Genomic DNA, 18441 nt, shown 5'->3' on the forward strand with positions numbered 1-18441 from the left:
AGGTGTTTCATTTGTATTGTTCTAACATTACGTTTATTATATCCATGTTATATGATATTCTGTACTGTCTATTATGGTGTCATTTATATTCTGCTGACATTTATCATATTTTTGTTACATGATTACTTGGAAATGCTGTTAAATGTTTATATTTTTGATACTGTATCATGTTAGTCCTATTATAAAGATTCAGTTTGCCATGTCTAAATTTACCTCATTGATTGTATTTATTCTTACATTTGCTCATTCTGTTATTATGCTGTTAACCAAATTGTATGTCAAGCTGTACACCATCCTTGAGTGAATTTCTTCATAAAAGCAGTTAATAAATCCCAATAAATAAATAAATAAATAAATTGGTTCGTGTTATGCAATGATTCCAAAACAACATTTTTGTGTTCTCAAAAATAAATCATTTAAACATTTCTTTAAGCAAAACCTCTACGAATAATGAGAAAATGACATTTAGAGAAATGAAATGCCAAATTCAAATTGAACATTCCAGTAGACTTGCAAATAGCTAGTTCTTACCAGTTGAATAAGCAGGCTAATTAGGTCTGTCAGGGGTTTATTGATAAGCAGAAGGTCCTCAGCAGCCTGAGTGTCCCCTTCTGCGCCAGTTGTCTGAGCCTTAATGAAAGAAGAGAAATAAAAAAGGATTCTTGTTGAGGGTTCTGTTTTGAAATATAAATAAGCTTTGTGAAGTACCTGAATTCTGAATCAAAGATGCAACCCTTTCATACTTTATTCCAGACCCTTGTTTAGCTTTTATATTTTGGCAGTGCTAGTAAGAACAAATATGTACAAAGGAGAATATTCATGCTGTGACATTTATTTTCTGCAAGCTAAAAAATAGCTTATATCCAAATTCCTATTAAACAAAATTTTGTTTGCAAAAATCATACTTAGAATCTGCCTGCTACAAACAGCTTAGCAGAGACCTCTATTGCCTCTGTCAGTACTGGATATGTGAATTTTTTTTTTACTTGGAAGGCAGTCACAGCTTCCAGAATAAGGGATGATTTTTCTACCTGTGAGTGACAGTAATAGGAGGAGACATCCTTCGGGAGGGAATCTGTTATACTGTAAAATTAAATACCAAGCCCAATGGAAGTAGCCCTGACCTGGCTCCAGATTCCCAGCCACTGTACCACTATGCTAGGGAACTAGGCCTGGCTTTATTCTTCCCACCAATAAAACATACAGTCTTTGCACCTGGAAAAAGGAGTGAGCGAGGATCAGCCACAGAAAGTGGAGGAACCCTCAATTCCTATGTCAAAATAGTGCAAACAAAAAGGAGTAGGATGATCTGGCCCTTTCAATCAACCAGGGAGACGTATAATAATAATAATAATAACAATAACACTACAAAGTCTTTAATAAAGAACATCAAGTGGCTCGACACAGCAGCCATGTTTCGGCGCCTATGCGCCTGCTTCAGGAACCTAAAAGGCACTTTTTTCCCCCAGCGAGTCCTGCACCCTTCCTCTAACTCCTCTACTTACTGTTTTTTTTACAGACTCAGCAGCGCGAACGGTGCAGCGATTGAGAGGCTGGCAATGTCAGAGCTTCCCTCTGTGAGTCCCACCTACTTTGTTTCATCTTCCTGTTTCCACATAGGCGGGACTTGCAGAGGGAAGCTCCGACGCTGCCAGCCTCTCTCAATCGCTCCACCGTTCGCACCGCCGAGTCACACGCTGGCAGCCTTTATCGCTTCACTGGCTGGGAGGCAGGCAGTGGAGAAGGAGGATGGGCTGAGGGAAGGAAGATGGGCTGGGGGAAGAAGAATCGCTGGACATGGATGAGAGGGGAAGGCAGGGGAGAGAGAATTGCTGGACATGGAGGGGAGAGAGGAGAATCGCTGGACATGGATGGGAGGGGAGAGCAGGGAAGAGAGAATCGCTGGACATGGATGGGAGGGGAGGGCAGGGAAGAGAGGAGAATCGCTGGACATGGATGGGAGGGGAGGGCAGGGAAGAGAGGAGAATCACTGGACATGGATGGGAGGGAAGGACAGGGGGCAGAGAAGAATCGCTGGACATGGATGGCAGAGGAGGACAAGGGGCAGAGAAGAATCACTGGACATGGATGGCAGGAGAGGACAGGGGGCAGAGAAGAATCGCTGGACAGGGGGCAGAGAAGAATCGCTGGACATGGATGGGAGGGGAGGCCAGGAGAGAGAGGAGACATACTGGACATGGATGGGAGGGGAGGTCAGGGGAGAGAGGAGACATACTGGACATGGATGGGAGGGGAGGTCAGGGAAGAGATTCGCTGGACATGGATGAGAGGGGAGGGAAGGGAAGAGAGGAGAATTGCTGAACATGGATGGCAGGGGTAGACGGGACAGAGGAGAATCGCTGGACGTGGGAGAGGAGGGCAGGGGAAAGAGGAGACATGCTAGACATGGATGGAGGGGAGGGAAGAGGAAGGAAATGCACATGGATGGGAGGGCAGAGAAAAGAGGAGAAATGCTGAAAATGGATGGAGAGGAGAGCAGGAGATAGAGAATTGCTGGACATGGATAAATGGAGGGGTTGGCGGGGAGAGAGGAGAAATGCTGGACTTGGATGGAGGAGAGGGGAGAGAGAATTATTTCTTTATATGGATACAGGGGAGGGAAGAGAGAGGAGAAATGCTGGACATGGATGGAGGAGAGGAGAGAGAAGTGCTGGACATGGATGGAGGGGAGGAAAGAAAAAAGAAGATGCATATGGATGGAGATGAGGGAAGAGAGGAGAAAAACTGCAAATGGATGGAGAAAATAGGCAAAAGCTGGATCCACGTCACACCTCCTCCAGTCAATTCCATGGAGGAGGACCCAGCTTTTACTTACAGATGTAGGGTAAGAAATGAAGAAAGGAGGAAAGTAAAGAAATAAATGGAAAGGAAGCCCTGGAAACTGAGTTAAGAGAACAGAGAGCAGCAGAATCAGAGACTGGGACCAATATGGATAGAAAAACAAAGTCACCAGACAAGAAAGGTAGAAAAAATCATTTTATTTTCATTTTAGTGTTTGGAATATGCCCAATTTGAGAATTTATATCTGCTGTCTTTTTGCACTGGGTATACTGGAGCTGTAACAGATTACAGAAATTATTTATAATGAAAAAAAAATCACATTTTTTCTCCTATACTACAATAATATTTTCAATGATGTCTGTTTATATGCACCATGGTTGGTATAAGGGGTGTGGTTAATGTGGGTGTGGCTATCATAGGGGTGGAGCCATATGTGGTGATCCCACCAATAATAAGTACTGGCACCTTTTTTTCTAGAAAAAAAGCACTGCTAAAAGGACATATAAAAGTCATGTACAAAACATAAAAACAGAGTCATAAACAACCATCTGTTTATAAAAATAGAAATTATACATAAAATTTAAATGAAGTGGTTCATGCATTTAAAACTTTTGACACTTATAAGTTTTAAAACAAAAACAATATAACATTAAAAATTACATATTACATATAAAAGGTGTTCAAAATCACATATAAAAATGTGTTTTATATAAAAAAGGTGTTCAAAATCACATATAAAAATGTGTATGCATGTACTCTAGATAAACTAACTTTAAGGTGTTCCAAAGCAGAATAAGATAGAAAAGCAGAAAAAAATAACTAATAAACATGCTCTCTCCCCTCAAATATTAGTACTCCTTTATTAGTTAGTTTTTTCTGCTTTTCTATCTTATTTGCATGACAGATCTATCTTATTTTGGGGCAACTTCTAAAGGTATCTCCCCCTCATTACACTCTTTTCTTCTTTATATACATACTACTATTTACATATATATGATTCTTATGCTGTTTCCTGTAATCCGTTGGGTTGGTCGTGAGCCCTTGGGCCCTGGCCGAGGCCAGCGGGGCGCCGAACCAGGCCAAGGGGAGACCGACCCACCACCACACACCCCAGCTACACAATACCCCTAAGCTACCCCTCCCCGCAGTCCCTCAGGAAGAAGGGAAATAGGCAAATAGGCGGGCCTCGCGGCCGAACCGGAACCCACGCACACAGAGCCACTCGTGCAGGCCTCATGGCCAAACAGGAACCCACACACACGGGGGGGGGGGGGATGAAAGAACCCAGAGGGCCCCCGGGACCCCAAACTGCCAGACACGTGCTGAACACCAGCGATAGGGCACTGGGAGAAACAAAACAACCAGAGTGGGCCACACCCACCCAGGGGACTAGCGCAGGGCAGGGGAACTAACACAGCAATCCCCAAAAGGGTTAGGAAGCCCCAGGCAGAATCCAGAGGAACCAGGCACAAAAGGAAGGCAGAAAGCCTTTGCCTCAAACCCCAGCAGACAGAGGCAACCAGAACACAAAGGGTTAAGCTTGTAGAGCCAGCAGGCACACCAGAGAGAGAGAGAGCTCCCTAAATCAACAAACAGAGAGAACGCTTCCCCCCGAGGGGAAGCAGGGCCGATAGTACAAACACACTGTCAGAGGCAGGGACACAGAACACACAGTACACAAAGGGTTAAACTCACTGAGCCAGCAGGCCGGGACACTGGGAAGAGAAATCCTTAGAGTAAACAAACAACCAGAGAGGACGCTCTCAGACAAGACGAAAGCTGAACAAAGCCCAGCCCCCACTGAGGAACAAGCAGCTGGCTTCCCACAGAGAGCAACAGCCAGCGAAGGCAAGCCCAGCTGGAGGAAAGAGAACTAATTAAACACACACACGCTGCCCCCAGCTAACACAAACGAAGGGAAAGAAAAGAAATCCCTGAACAGGGAACTCAGATCAAAGTCAGAGCACATTCTGACCAAGAACTGCGGCTTTCAAGTCACCACAAGAGTGTGAGTAACGCCAAAGCAAGGCAGGGAGTAACACGCAGGCTTAAGTAGACTCACAGACATCAGCACAAACCCTGGCAGCCAATCAGAAGAGACCTCTCCCCTCTCTCCCTGCCAAGCCGGCAGAATCATAACATCACCCCCCCCCCTTCAAGGGCCCCCTCTACCCCGGCCACGAGGTTTAGGCTTGTGAGGGAAAAGGCGATGGAACCGTCTAAGACCGGCGCGTGGACATGAGTAGCGTCCTCCCAGGAGTTGTCTGCCGGTCCATATCCCTTCCACGCAATGAGATAATGGAGATGTCCCCGGAAGCGCCTCGCATCCACGACATCCCGGACTTCGTATTCCCCCTGGGAGGCTGAGACGGCTGGACTAGCAGGCAACGCGGGCAAAGCCCCTTTTCTCAGAATCACAGGCTTCAGCAAGGACACATGAAAGGTGTTATGTACCCGTAATGTAGGTGGTAACTTTAGCTGATAACAGACCTGATTCATTTGCCTCACAATAGGATACGGGTCCACAAATCGCGGTGCAAAGCGGGAGGAGGGGATCTTCAGACGAAGATTATGCTTGGACAACCACACCAAGTCGCCAGGCTGGAAGCGTGGTTCCACTCTGCGATACCTATCCGCTTGGCATTTCATACGAGCGAAGGTCACTCGCAGCACTTTCTGAACTGATGACCAAATTGCTTGGAGCGAAGTCACCGCATCGGCCGCTGCTGGGACATCCAAGTTGGTTTTCAAGGGGGATGGTATCCGCAGATGTCTTCCATATACGATGTAAAAGGGCGAAGCACCCGTGGCCGAGCTCACTCGGTTGTTATGAGTGAATTCTGCCCAAGGCAGCAGCTGACTCCAGTCATTGTGGTGCTCATTGACATACATCCGCAGGAATTGCTTCAAGGATTGGTTCACGCGTTCTGTTTGGCCATTGGATTGTGGGTGATATCCCGACGAGAAGTTCAGCTTTACTTCAAGGGCCCGATTCAGGGCTCTCCAGAACTTTGAAACAAACTGTACTCCTCGATCGGAGGTAATAGATTCCGGCAGACCATGGAGACGAAAAATAGCGCTGATGAAATACTGTGCCAGCTTCACTGCCGAAGGAAGGGTAGGAATGGGTACGAAGTGGGCCATTTTAGAAAACCGGTCCACCACCGTCCCAAACAACTGTGTGCCCTTCAGAGTTAGGCAGATCCGTAACAAAGTCCATGGCAATGTGGGTCCACGGTCTCTCAGGTACCGGTAAAGGCATCAGCAACCCCTGGGGTCTCCAACGGTCGGCTTTATGCTGGGCGCACTCAGGACATGCAGCCATGAACTCCTGCACATCCCGATCAAGTGAAGGCCACCAATACTGCTGGGAGATGAACCACTTGGTTCCCAGGATCCCAGGATGTCCTGCCATTCGAGAGGCATGCCCCCATTGGAGTGTCTTTTCTCTCAGCCGGGGTGGCATAAAGGTCATACCAGCAGGTACTGCTAGCGTCATCGCGGGCACAATGACATCGGGTTTAATTACATATTGCAGGGGTTCTTCCTCCAGATCAGCCTCCATGGACCTGGAGAGGGTGTCTGCCTTGATGTTCTTCTCCGCTGGACGATAGGTCAGAATGAAATCAAAGCGGGAGAAGAATAGTGCCCACCGGGCCTGGCGAGGATTCAGCCTTCTCACTTCTCGTAAATAAGTCAGGTTTTTATGGTCCGTGAACACTGTGAAGGGCTCCTGTGCCCCCTCTAGCAGATGACACCATTCTTCCAAAGCCAACTTAATGGCTAACAGCTCCTGATCCCTGATGGCATAATTCTTCTCCCCGGGGGAATACTTCCTAGAAAAGAAGGCACATGGGAGGAGCCTCCCACTGGAGTGGGGCTGAGACAGCACTGCTCCTACGCCACTGGAGCTCCAACAAACGCCTGTTTCAGCTTCTCAAAGGCCTGACACACCTCAGGCGACCAGTTGCGGGCGTCAGCGTTCTTCTTAGTCAAGGCAGTAAGAGGGGCAGTCAGGGACCAGTAATTCCAAATAAACTGCCTATAGTAGTTTGCAAAACCTAAGAAGCGCTGTAGAGCCTTACGCCCCGTAGGTTGCTGCCAGTGCAGGATGGCTGTCAGCTTACTGGGGTCCATACGCAGCCCGTGGTTAGAAATGATGTACCCCAGGAAGAGTAGTTCGGAGCGATGGAATTCAAATTTTTCCAGTTTCACATAGAGGTGGTTCTCCCTCAACCGCTGCAACACGGTCTTCACGTGCTCCTGGTGATCTTCCTCAGCCCGCGAAAAAATCAAAATGTCGTCTAAGTAGACCATCACATACTTATACAGGAGATCCCTGAAGATGTCATTCATGAAGGCTTGGAAGACGGCTGGAGCATTAGCTAGTCCAAACGGCATTACCAGGTATTCGTAATGCCCGTCGCGGGTATTAAACGCCGTCTTCCACTCATCCCCCTCCTTGATCCGCACAAGGTTGTAGGCCCCCCTGAGATCAAGCTTGGAGACGATCTGGGCCCCCTGGAGGCGGTCAAACATCTCAGAAATCAAGGGAAGGGGGTATTTGTCCTTCCGCGTGATGGCATTGAGTCCCCTGTAGTCAATACAGGGGCGCAACCCCCCGTCCTTCTTCTCCACGAAGAAGAATCCAGCCCCCGCGGGTGATTTGGAGGGCCGGATGAAGCCTCGAGCTAGGTTCTCTCGAATATACTGGGACATGGCTTCCGTCTCTGGCCGGGATAGGGGGTATACGCGGCCACGAGGAGGTTCAGTGCCTGGTAGTAGCTCTATGGCACAGTCATAGGAGCGATGGGGAGGCAAAATCTCTGCTTGCTGTTTGGAAAAAACATCTCCAAAGGATCTGTATGGCCCAGGTAACATAACATTGGCTCGATCCAAAGGAAGTGTCACTGGAGCTGGCGAGACCTTATCCAAGCAGACCTTCTGGCAGCCTGGGCCCCACGCCTTCAATTCACCCCGGGCCCAATCAATGCAGGGGGTTATGCAGGCGAAGCCAGGGTAATCCCAGGATTATTGCCTCAGTGGCCGACGGAAGGACGTAGAAGGAGATAACTTCTTTGTGTAAGACTCCTACCCGTATGGTCATAGGCACGGTCCTGGAGCGGAGAACTCCCCGAACCAGTCCCCAAGCCGCTGTGACAGTGATGGACTGAGGTAACTCCACCATAGGAATTTGATGAACTCGCATCAGGTCCGCGCTGATAAAGTTGCCTTCCACCCCCGAGTCAACTAGCGCCTCAAAACAAGGGGTATCCTTAATCGCCAGTAGAACTGGCACCAAAACCTGTGTCCAAGGGGAGACGGACTTCGGCACCGACCCGGTCTCCCTAGCCGGTATCAGGGCTGCTGGTTTCCCGACTTCTTTCTCTTCGGGCACTCACGGACAAAGTGCCCCTTCACTCCACAATGCAGGCACAGCCCCTTAGAGTGTCTCCGCTGTCTCTCCTGGGCCGCCCGGTCAACCTGCATAGGTTCAGACCCGTCGGGCGCACCCAGCGACTGGGAAGCAGGGCTCTTGTGCGAGCTCCTCGAGTTAGCCCCTGCAACCTGCTGACCAGCGCGACGTTCACAGGCCGGCTCCCTGAACCGGATGTCCACCTGGGTGCAGAGACGGATGAGGTCATTCAGATCTGAAGGCAGCTCCCGGCCTGTGAGTTCGTCCTTAATGTTGGCCGAGACCCCATGCCAGAATACCGCAGTCAGGCTTGGGTTATCCCAACCTAGCTCCGTGGCCAAGGTCCGAAACTGGATGGCATACTCACCCAGAAAGAGTCGCCCCGATGTAGGTTCAACAGCTGAGTCGCCGCCGAGGAGAGCTTCCCGGGTTCCTCAAAGATGAGCCGAAATTGCTTCAGAAACTGCCAAGTTATCCAGGAGGGGATCCTCCCATAATGGAGAGGCCCAGGCCAGAGCAGGTCCCGCCAGTAGGGAGATGATATATGCCACCTTTGCCCTATCTGACGGAAAATCTCGGGCCTGCAACTTGAAAACAATTTGGCACTGATTAAGGAAGCCCCGGCAGGTCTTACTATCGCCCTCGTACCGCGGAGGTTGAGCCACCCGAATACCTCGGCCACATGCAAGGGAACCCGGCGGTGTACAAGCTGATGGGCCCTCCGCAGCCCCAGTGCCGGTCAGCGAGTCCAGGGCCGTGCCAAGGGTCTCTGGTGCCCCCCTGCAGACTATCAGTTGGTGCCCCCCCCCCCCCGTCTCACTTCTTCATTAGATGTTTCTCCATTGCTACCTGTCTTTCCTTTAGACTGAAAACTACAGGCCCAGCCAGACCTGACAAAAGGGTCTACCACACCCTTCAATGTCAAGCATATACTAGAAAACTGTAAATTAGCTTACACAGGAAAGCAGTTTAAAAAAATAAACACAATTCCTGCTGTTTCTTAACACTGCTCTCCAGAGAAAGCACTGCCTTTATAAAGAGGCTTTTCAGTGGGACTTAGCCTATTAAAAACTATTAGCATAATTAGGAATGGCCAGCCGTTGTAACTGCAGAGACCTAAGCTTTGATTATGCATGTTCCTGTCTTTGTTACAGTGTGTGTGTGTGTGTGTGGGGGGGGGGGGGGGTGTCTCTTCATCTCATTTACACAGTCTGACCTCCCTGGCTCACTGGGAGCCCAGTCTCTTGGAGACTGCTATACATTGCAAAATAAGATAGCAGATGTAAATTCTCAAAGTGGACATATTCCAAACACTAAAATGAAAATAAAACAATTTTTTTTCTACCTTTGTTGGCTGGTGACTTTCTTTTTCTGATCATGCTGGCCCAGTATCTGATTCTGTTGCTGGTATCTGTCCTCTTAACTCTGTTTCCAGGGCTTCCTTTCCACTGTATGTATCCCTCATTGATAAGTCTCTGACTCTAAAGTTTAGCAATTTCATTAAAGCAAAATGTATTTTCAAATATCACAAACTCTCCCTATCCAAGCAGAATGTTTTATATAAAAACAAACACACAAAAAAAGCAATCAGATTTTTACTTACTAGCTATTCTACACTATACGTCAGCTAAACTTCCGCTTTGAACCTCAGCCAATTAAATGGATTCTAGCTGTAGCTATGATAATTGTGTACACATCATTGCAGTCATGCCCTCCTCAGTGTACATGCTCAAAAAACAAAAACTTTGAACCACTTACAGATAACAATTACACTATTTATTTTTTATTTCTCCCCAGTCTCACTTGCACACCTGCCTCCAAACCTGTTCTCTTTAATTTGAATGTTGTTCCAGCTCACCCTGAATGAAAGTTGTTCACACACCAAAGCCATAAATAGCTGCTGGTTGTACTCTTTGAAACAGCTTTAGCAGAGCAGCGTGTCTGTCTCAGCACTGCTGGGCTACCTTCACTTCCTGATGCGGGAAGGGCAGGAGAGAGAGGAGAATCACAACTTCAGGTAAAAGATGTTGCAAGTGAGTGGCGCCCTCTAGAGGTCGGCGCCCCCCTGCATTGCTTACCTCGCTTACCGTGTCAGCACGGCCCTGAGCGAGTCCACACGCTGACTCAGCGGGTTCACAACTTCCGATACCTTGTAGCTGAGCATGCAGCTGCTGGAGCAGCTGCATGAGAGATGGTTCGGTCGAGCTCATGGCTTTGACGTTCTGTAATCCGTTGGGTTGGTCATGAGCCCATGGGCCCTGGCTGAGGCCAGCGGGGTGTCGACCCAGGCCAAGGGGAGACCGACACCACCACACACCCAAGCTACACAATACCCCTAAGCTACCCCTCCCCGCAGTCCCTCAGGAAGAAGGGAAATAGGCAAATAGGTGGGCCTCGCGGCCAAACCGGAACCCACGTACACAGAGCCACTCGTGCGGGCCTCATGGCCAAACAGGAAACCAGACACACACCGGGGGGGGGGTGAAAGAACCCAGAGGGCCCCCGGGACCCCAAGATGTCAGACACGCGCTGAACACCAGCGATAGGGCAGTGGGAGAAACAAAAGAACCAGAGCGGGCCACGCCCACCCAGGGACCTAGCGCAGGGCAGGGGAAATAACACAGCAACCCCCAAAAGGGTTAGGAAGCCCCAGGCAGAAGCCAGAGGAACCAGACACAAAAGGAAGGCAGAAAGCCTTTGCCTCAAACCCACAGCAGACAGAGGCAACCAGAACACAAAGGGTTAAGCTTGTAGAGCCAGCAGGCACACCAGAGAGAGACCTCCCTAAATCAACAAACAGAGAGAACACTTCCCCCCGAGGGGAAGCAGGGCCGATAGAACAAACACACTGTCAGAGGCAGGGACACAGAAAGCGAATGCTACATACCTGTAGAAGGTATTCTCCGAGGACAGCAGGCTAATTGTTCTCACTGATGGGTGACGTCCACGGCAGCCCCTCCAATCGGAACACTTTACTAGCAAAGGCCTTTGCTAGTCCTCGAGCGCCAATGCGCACCGCGCATGCGCGGCCGTCTTCCCACCCGAACCGGCTCGTGTTCGTCAGTCCCATATGTAGCAAGACAAACAAGGGAAGACACAACTCCAAAGGGGAGGCGGGCAGGTTTGTGAGAACAATCAGCCTGCTGTCCTCGGAGAATACCTTCTACAGGTATGTAGCATTCGCTTTCTCCGAGGACAAGCAGGCTGCTTGTTCTCACTGATGGGGTATCCCTAGCCCCCAGGCTCACTCAAAACAACAAACATGGTCAATTGGGCCTCGCAACGGCGAGGACATAACTGAGATTGACCTAACAATTTATCCAACTAACTGAGAGTGTAGCCTGGAACAGAATAAACATGGGCCTAGGGGGGTGGAGTTGGATTCTAAACCCCAAACAGATTCTGAAGCACTGACTGCCCTAAACGACTGTCGCGTCGGGTATCCTGCTGCAGGCAGTAATGAGATGTGAATGTGTGGACAGATGACCACGTCGCAGCTTTATAAATCTCTTCAATAGTGGCTGACTTCAAGTGGGCCACTGACGCTGCCATGGCTCTAACATTATGAGCCGTGACATGACCTTCAAGAGCCAGCCCGGCCTGGGCGTAAGTGAAGGAAATGCAATCTGCTAGCAAATTGGATATGGTGCTTTTCCCCACAGCCACTCCCCTCCTGTTGGGATCAAAAGAAACAAACAATTGGGCGGACTGTCTGTTGGGCTGTGTCCGCTCCAGATAGAAGGCCAATGCTCTTTTGCAGTCCAATGTGTGCAGCTGACGTTCAGCAGGGCAGGAATGAGGACAGGGAAAGAATGTTGGCAAGACAATTGACTGGTTCAGATGGAACTCCGACACAACCTTTGGCAAGAACTTAGGGTGAGTGCGGAGGACTACTCTGTTATGATGAAATTTGGTGTAAGGGGCCTGGGCTACCAGGGCCTGAAGCTGACTCTACGAGCTGAAGTAACTGCCACCAAGAAAATGACCTTCCAGGTCAAGTACTTCAGATTGCAGGAGTTCAGTGGCTCAAAAGGAGGTTTCATCAGCTGGGTGAGAACGACATTGAGATCCCATGACACTGTAGGAGGTTTGACGGGGGGCTTTGACAAAGGCAAACCTCTCATGAAGCGAACAACTAAAGGCTGTCCTGAGATCGGCTTACCTTCCACACGGTAATGGTATGCACTGATTGCGCTAAGGTGAACCCTTACAGAGTTGGTCTTGAGACCAGACTCAGACAAGTGCAGAAGGTATTCAAGCAGGGTCTGTGTAGGACAAGAGCGAGGATCTAGGGCCTTGCTGTCACACCAGACGACAAACCTCCTCCATAGAAAGAAGTAACTCCTCTTAGTGGAATCTTTCCTGGAAGCAAGCAAGATGCGGGAGACACCCTCTGACAGACCCAAAGAGGCAAAGTCTATGCTCTCAACATCCAGGCCGTGAGAGCCAGAGACTGGAGGTTGGGATGCAGAAGCGCCCCTTCGTCCTGTGTGATGAGGGTCGGAAAACACTCCAATCTCCAAGGTTCTTTGGAGGACAACTCCAGAAGAAGAGGGAACCAGATCTGATGCAGCCAAAAGGGAGCAATCAGAATCAAGGTGCCTCGGTCTTGCTTGAGTTTCAACAAAGTCTTGCCCACCAGAGGTATGGGAGGATAAGCATACAGCAGACCTTCCCCCCAGTCCAGGAGGAAGGCATCCGATGCCAATCTGCCGGGGGCCTGAAGTTTGGAACAGAACTGAGGGACCTTGTTTTTGGCTCGAGATGCAAAGAGATCTACCAAGGGGGTGCCCCACACCTGGAAGATCTGGCGCACTACTCGGGAGTTGAGCGACCACTCGTGAGGTTGCATAATCCTGCTCAACCTGTCGGCCAGACTGTTGTTTACGCCTGCCAGATATGTGGCTTGGAGCACCATGCCGTGACGGCAAGCCCAGAGCCACATGCTGACGGCTTCCTGACACAGGGGGCGAGATCCGGTGCCCCCCTGCTTGTTGATGTAATACATGGCAACCTGGTTGTCTTTCTGAATTTGGATAATTTGGTGGGACAACCGATCTCTGAAAGCCTTCAGAGCGTTCCAGACCGCTCGTAACTCCAGGAGATTGATCTGCAGATCGCGTTCCTGGAGGGACCAGCTTCCTTGGGTGTGAAGCCCATTGACATGAGCCCCCCACCCCAGGAGAGACGCATCCGTAGTCAGCACTTTTTGTGGCTGAGGAATTTGGAAAGGGCGTCCCAGAGTCAAATTGGACCAAATCGTCCACCAATACAGGGATTTGAGAAAACTCGTGGACAGGTGGATCACACCTGCTAGATCCCCAGCAGCCTGAAACCACTGGGAAGCTAGGGTACATTGAGCAGATCGCATGTGAAGGCGGGCCATGGGAGTCACATGAACTGTGGAGGCCATGTGGCCCAACAATCTCAACATCTGCCGAGCTGTGATCTGCTGGGATGCTCGCACCCGCGAGACAAGGGACAACAAGTTGTTGGCTCTCGCCTCTGGAAGATAGGCACGAGCCATCCGAGAATCCAGCAGAGCTCCTATGAATTCGAGTCTCTGCACTGGGAGAAGATGGGACTTTGGATAATTTATCACAAACCCCAGTAGCTCCAGGAGGCGAATAGTCATCTGCATGGACTGTAGAGCTCCTGCCTCGGACGTGTTCTTTACCAGCCAATCGTCGAGATAGGGGAACACGTGCACTCCCAGCCTGCAAAGCGCCGCTGCTACTACAGCCAAGCACTTCGTGAACACTCTGGGCGCAGAGGCGAGCCCAAAGGGTAGCACACAGTACTGGAAGTGACGTGTGCCCAGCTAAAATCGCAGATACTGTCTGTGAGCTGGCAGTATCGGGATGTGTGTGTAGGCGTCCTTCAAGTCCAGAGAGCATAGCCAGTCGTTTTCCTGAATCATGGGAAGAAGGGTGCCCAGGGAAAGCATCCTGAACTTTTCCTTGACCAGATATTTGTTCAGGGCCCTTAGGTCTAGGATGGGACGCATCCCCCCTGTTTTCTTTTCCACAAGGAAGTACCTGGAATAGAATCCCAGCCCTTCTTGCCCGGATGGCACGGGCTCGACCGCATTGGTGCTGAGAAGGGCGGAGAGTTCCTCTGCAAGTACCTGCTTGTGCTGGAAGCTGTAGGATTGAGCTCCCGGTGGGCAATTTGGAGGTTTGGAAACCAAATTGAGGGTGTACCCTTGCCGGACTATTTGGAGAACCCACTGGTCGGAGGTTATGAGAGGCCACCTTTGGTGAAAAACTTTCAACCTCCCCCCGATCGGCAGATCGCCCGGCACTGACACGTTGATGTCGGCTATGCTCTGCTGGAGCCAGTCAAAAGCTCGTCCCTTGCTTTTGCTGGGGAGCCGAGGGGCCTTGCTGAGGTGCACGCTGCTGACGAGAGCGCGCGCGCTGGGGCTTAGCCTGAGCCGCAGGCTATCGAGAAGGAGGATTGTACCTACGCTTACCAGAAGAGTAGGGAACAGTCTTCCTTCCCCCATAAAAACGTCTACCTGTGGAGGTAGAAGCTGAAGGCTGCCGGCGGGAGAACTTGTTGAAAGCGGTATCCCGCTGGTGGAGCTGCTCTACCACCTGTTCGACTTTCTCTCCAAAAATATTGTCCGCTCGGCAAGGAGAGTCCGCAATCCGCTGCTGGAGCCTATTCTCCAGGTTGGAGGCACGCAGCCATGAGAGTCTGCGCATCACCACACCTTGAGCAGCGGCCCTGGACGCAACATCAAAGGTATCATATACCCCTCTGGCCAGGAATTTTCTGCACGCCGTCAGCTGCCTGATCACCTCCTGAAATGGCTTGGCTTGCTCAGGAGGGAGCTTGTCCACCAAGCCCGCCAACTGCCGCACATTGTTCCGCATGTGTATGCTCGTGTAGAGCTGGTAAGACTGAATTTTGGCCACGAGCATAGAAGAATGGTAGGCCTTCCTCCCAAAGGAGTCTAAGGTTCTAGAGTCCTTGCCCGGGGGCGCCGAAGCATGCTCCCTAGAACTCTTAGCCTTCTTTAGGGCCAGATCCACAACACCAGAGTCGTGAGGCAACTGAGTGCGCATCAGCTCTGGGTCCCCATGGATCCGGTACTGGGACTCGATCTTCTTGGGAATGTGGGGATTACTTAGAGGCTTGGTCCAGTTCGCCAGCAATGTCTTTTTTAGGACATGATGCATGGGTACTGTGGACGCTTCCTTAGGTGGAGAAGGATAGTCCAGGAGCTCAAACATTTCAGCCCTGGGCTCGTCCTCCACAACCACCGGGAAGGGGATGGCTGTAGACATCTCCCGGACAAAGGCCGCAAAAGACAGACTCTCGGGAGGAAAAAGTTGCCTTTCAGGGGAGGGAGTGGGATCAGAAGGAAGGCCATCAGACTCCTCGTCAGTGAAATATCTGATGTCCTCCTCCTCCTCCCATGAGGCCTCACCATCGGTATCAGACACAAGTTCATGAACCTGTGTCTGAAGCCGTGCCTGGCTCGACTCCGTGGAAACACGGCCACGGTGTGAGCGTCGAGAGGTAGACTCCCTCGCCAGCACCGGCAAAGCTCCCTCCGCCGATGTCGTCGGGGAGCCTTCCTGGGAGGCGGCCGCAGTCGGTACCGCAAGCGGCACCGATGTCGGAGACCTCACCCCGGGCAAGGGGCCAGCCGGCGCCTCACTCGACGGTACCGGTGGCGCAAGCACCCCCGGTACCGGAGGGGAAGGGCGCAACAGCTCTCCCAGGATCTCTGGAAGAACGGTCCGGAGACTCTCGTGCAGGGCGGCTGTGGAAAAAGACATAGAAGCCGATGCAGGCGTTGAGGTCAGAGTCTGTTCCGGGCATGGAGGCTGTTCCGGGCTGTCCAAGGTGGAGCGCATCGACACCTCCTGAACAAAGGGTGAGCGGTCCTCCCGGTGCCGATGCCTACTGGGTGCCGACTCCCTCGGCGACCCAGAGCTCTCGGTACCGATGCGGGAAGGAGACCGGTGTCGATGCTTCTTTGACTTTTTCAAACGAAGCATGTCACCGGAACTTCCCGGTACCGACGAGGAGGATGTAGAATCCAACCGTCGCTTCCTCGGGGCCAAGGCCGAAAAAGGTCGGTCTCGGGGGGGCTGTACCGCAGGAGCCCTCAGGATAGGGGGAGACCCACCCGAAGGCTCACCGCCAGCAGCAGGGGAATGGACAGCCCTCACCTGCACTCCAGTCGAAGCACCACCGTCCGACGACATCAGCACTAGTGGAGGTCCCGGTACCACCGATGCCGACGCAGCCTTCCGATGTCTCGGTACCGACGATGCAGAGGGTCGATGCCTCGATGCAGTCGATGCCGAGAACGAAGGTCTTGACGCTATCGACGTCGATGCACTCGATACCCCCGGTGCTGTTGCCGATGAAGAGCCCGAGAACAACATGTTCCACTGGGCCAATCTCGCTACCTGAGTCCTTTTCTGTAAAAGGGCGCAAAGACTACAGGCCTGCGGGCGGTGCCCAGCCCCCAGACACTGAAGACACGACGTATGCCTATCAGTGAGCGAGATTACCCGGGCGCACTGGGTGCACTTCCTGAAGCCACTGGAAGACTTCGATGACATGGGTGGAAAAATCACGCCGGCGAAATCAAAACTCATAATGGCAGTAAAGGCACCAAAAAGAGGGAGAGAAAAACTCGAACCGAGGCCTCAAAAGGGCCTACCCTGAAAACGAAAGTAAACTTAGCGGGGCAAAAACTGGAAATACGGGAAGGGGAAAAAGACCGAAAAGGTCTTTCTCCAATATCCTTTTTTTTTTTTAAAGCAAAAAGCTCAAAGACGCGCGAGGGTCAACTTAAGGGGCACGAACGGCACAAACACGACTGTCCCGAGCGTGGACAAAAGAAGACTGACGAACACGAGCCGGTTCGGGCGGGAAGACGGCCGCGCATGCGCGGTGCGCATCGGCGCGCGAGGACTAGCAAAGGCCTTTGCTAGTAAAGTGTTCCGATTGGAGGGGCTGCCGTGGACGTCACCCATCAGTGAGAACAAGCAGCCTGCTTGTCCTCGGAGAACACACAGTACACAAAGGGTTAAACTCACTGAGCCAGCAGGCCGGGACACTGGGAAGAGAAATCCTTAGAGTAAACAAACAACCAGAGAGGACGCTCTCAGACAAGACGAAAGCTGAACAAAGCCCAGCCCCCACTGAGGAACAAGCAGCTGGCTTCCCATAGAGAGCAGCAGCCAGCGAAGGGAAGCTCAGCTGGAGGCAAGAGAACTAATTAAACACACGCACGCTGCCCCCAGCTAACACAAACGAAGGGAAAGGAAAGAAATCACTGAAAACGGAACTCAGATCAAAGTCAGAGCACAGAGCACGTTCTGACCAAGTACTGCGGCTTCCAAGTCACCACAAGAGTGTGAGTAATGCCAAAGCAAGGCAGGGAGTAACACGCAGGCTTAAGTAGACTCACAGACATCAGCACAAACCCTGGCAGCCAATCAGAAGAGACGTCGCCCCTCTCTCCCTGCCAAGCCGGCAGAATCATAACATTTCCCATATTTTTACATTGTTCTTTTTATAGTTTTGGATGTACTTTGTAGAAGCTGTTTTTTTACTTTTGCAATGTGTGTATGGATGCCTGTTCTGGTGAGTGCATGTGAGAAAGTTTGAATAACTGTCTATACTTATGGCTATGAATTCTGAACATGTGACATCATTAAAGGGCAGACTTTTAAATGCCCAGTATATATACTAATCCCAACTTTGTTAAATGTTTCAGACATATCCATCTACTTGCTCCCATGATAGAAATGAATTCTGTTATTTTGTTTCACCATATTTAACCATACTGAAAACGGGTTTGCTTGAGATAATGTGGGCTATAAATATTTTTTTTTTTAATCCTTTATCCTCCACTTTTTAAGACACTGCTTTTCCAGCTGGATGGTGATGGCAGAAGGAAAGCAAGTTTGGTCCAGTGAAGACTAACTCAAAATACTACTACTACTACTACTTATAATTTCTATAGCACTACCGGACGTACGCAGTGCTTCACACTTGAACATGGCGAGACAATCCCTGCTCGATAGAGCTTACAATCTAATTATGACAGACAGACAAAACAAGTAAGGGATAAGGGTTAGGACAGACAGGACATATCAGGGATAGGGGACAGTTGAAGGAATAGGTTTAGGAGTTAAAAGCAGCATTGAAGAGGTGGGTTTTTAGCTTAGATTTGAAGATGGCCAGAG

General features: G+C 50.6%; 1 protein-coding gene across 1 annotated transcript in view; it reads right to left on the minus strand.

Moving 5' to 3' along the window:
- The window catches only part of ULK4 (unc-51 like kinase 4), a gene marked incomplete in the record, with an annotated part of 1752451 nt that overhangs the window by 143416 nt on the left and 1590594 nt on the right, over window positions 1-18441 (minus strand). The window contains 1 exon segment of the mRNA XM_030209369.1: window positions 532-630. Coding sequence (XP_030065229.1) covers window positions 532-630 — 99 coding nt within the window.

The sequence above is a fragment of the Microcaecilia unicolor genome, chromosome 1, assembly GCF_901765095.1.
Source record: "Microcaecilia unicolor chromosome 1, aMicUni1.1, whole genome shotgun sequence".
Lineage (NCBI taxonomy): Eukaryota > Metazoa > Chordata > Amphibia > Gymnophiona > Siphonopidae > Microcaecilia > Microcaecilia unicolor.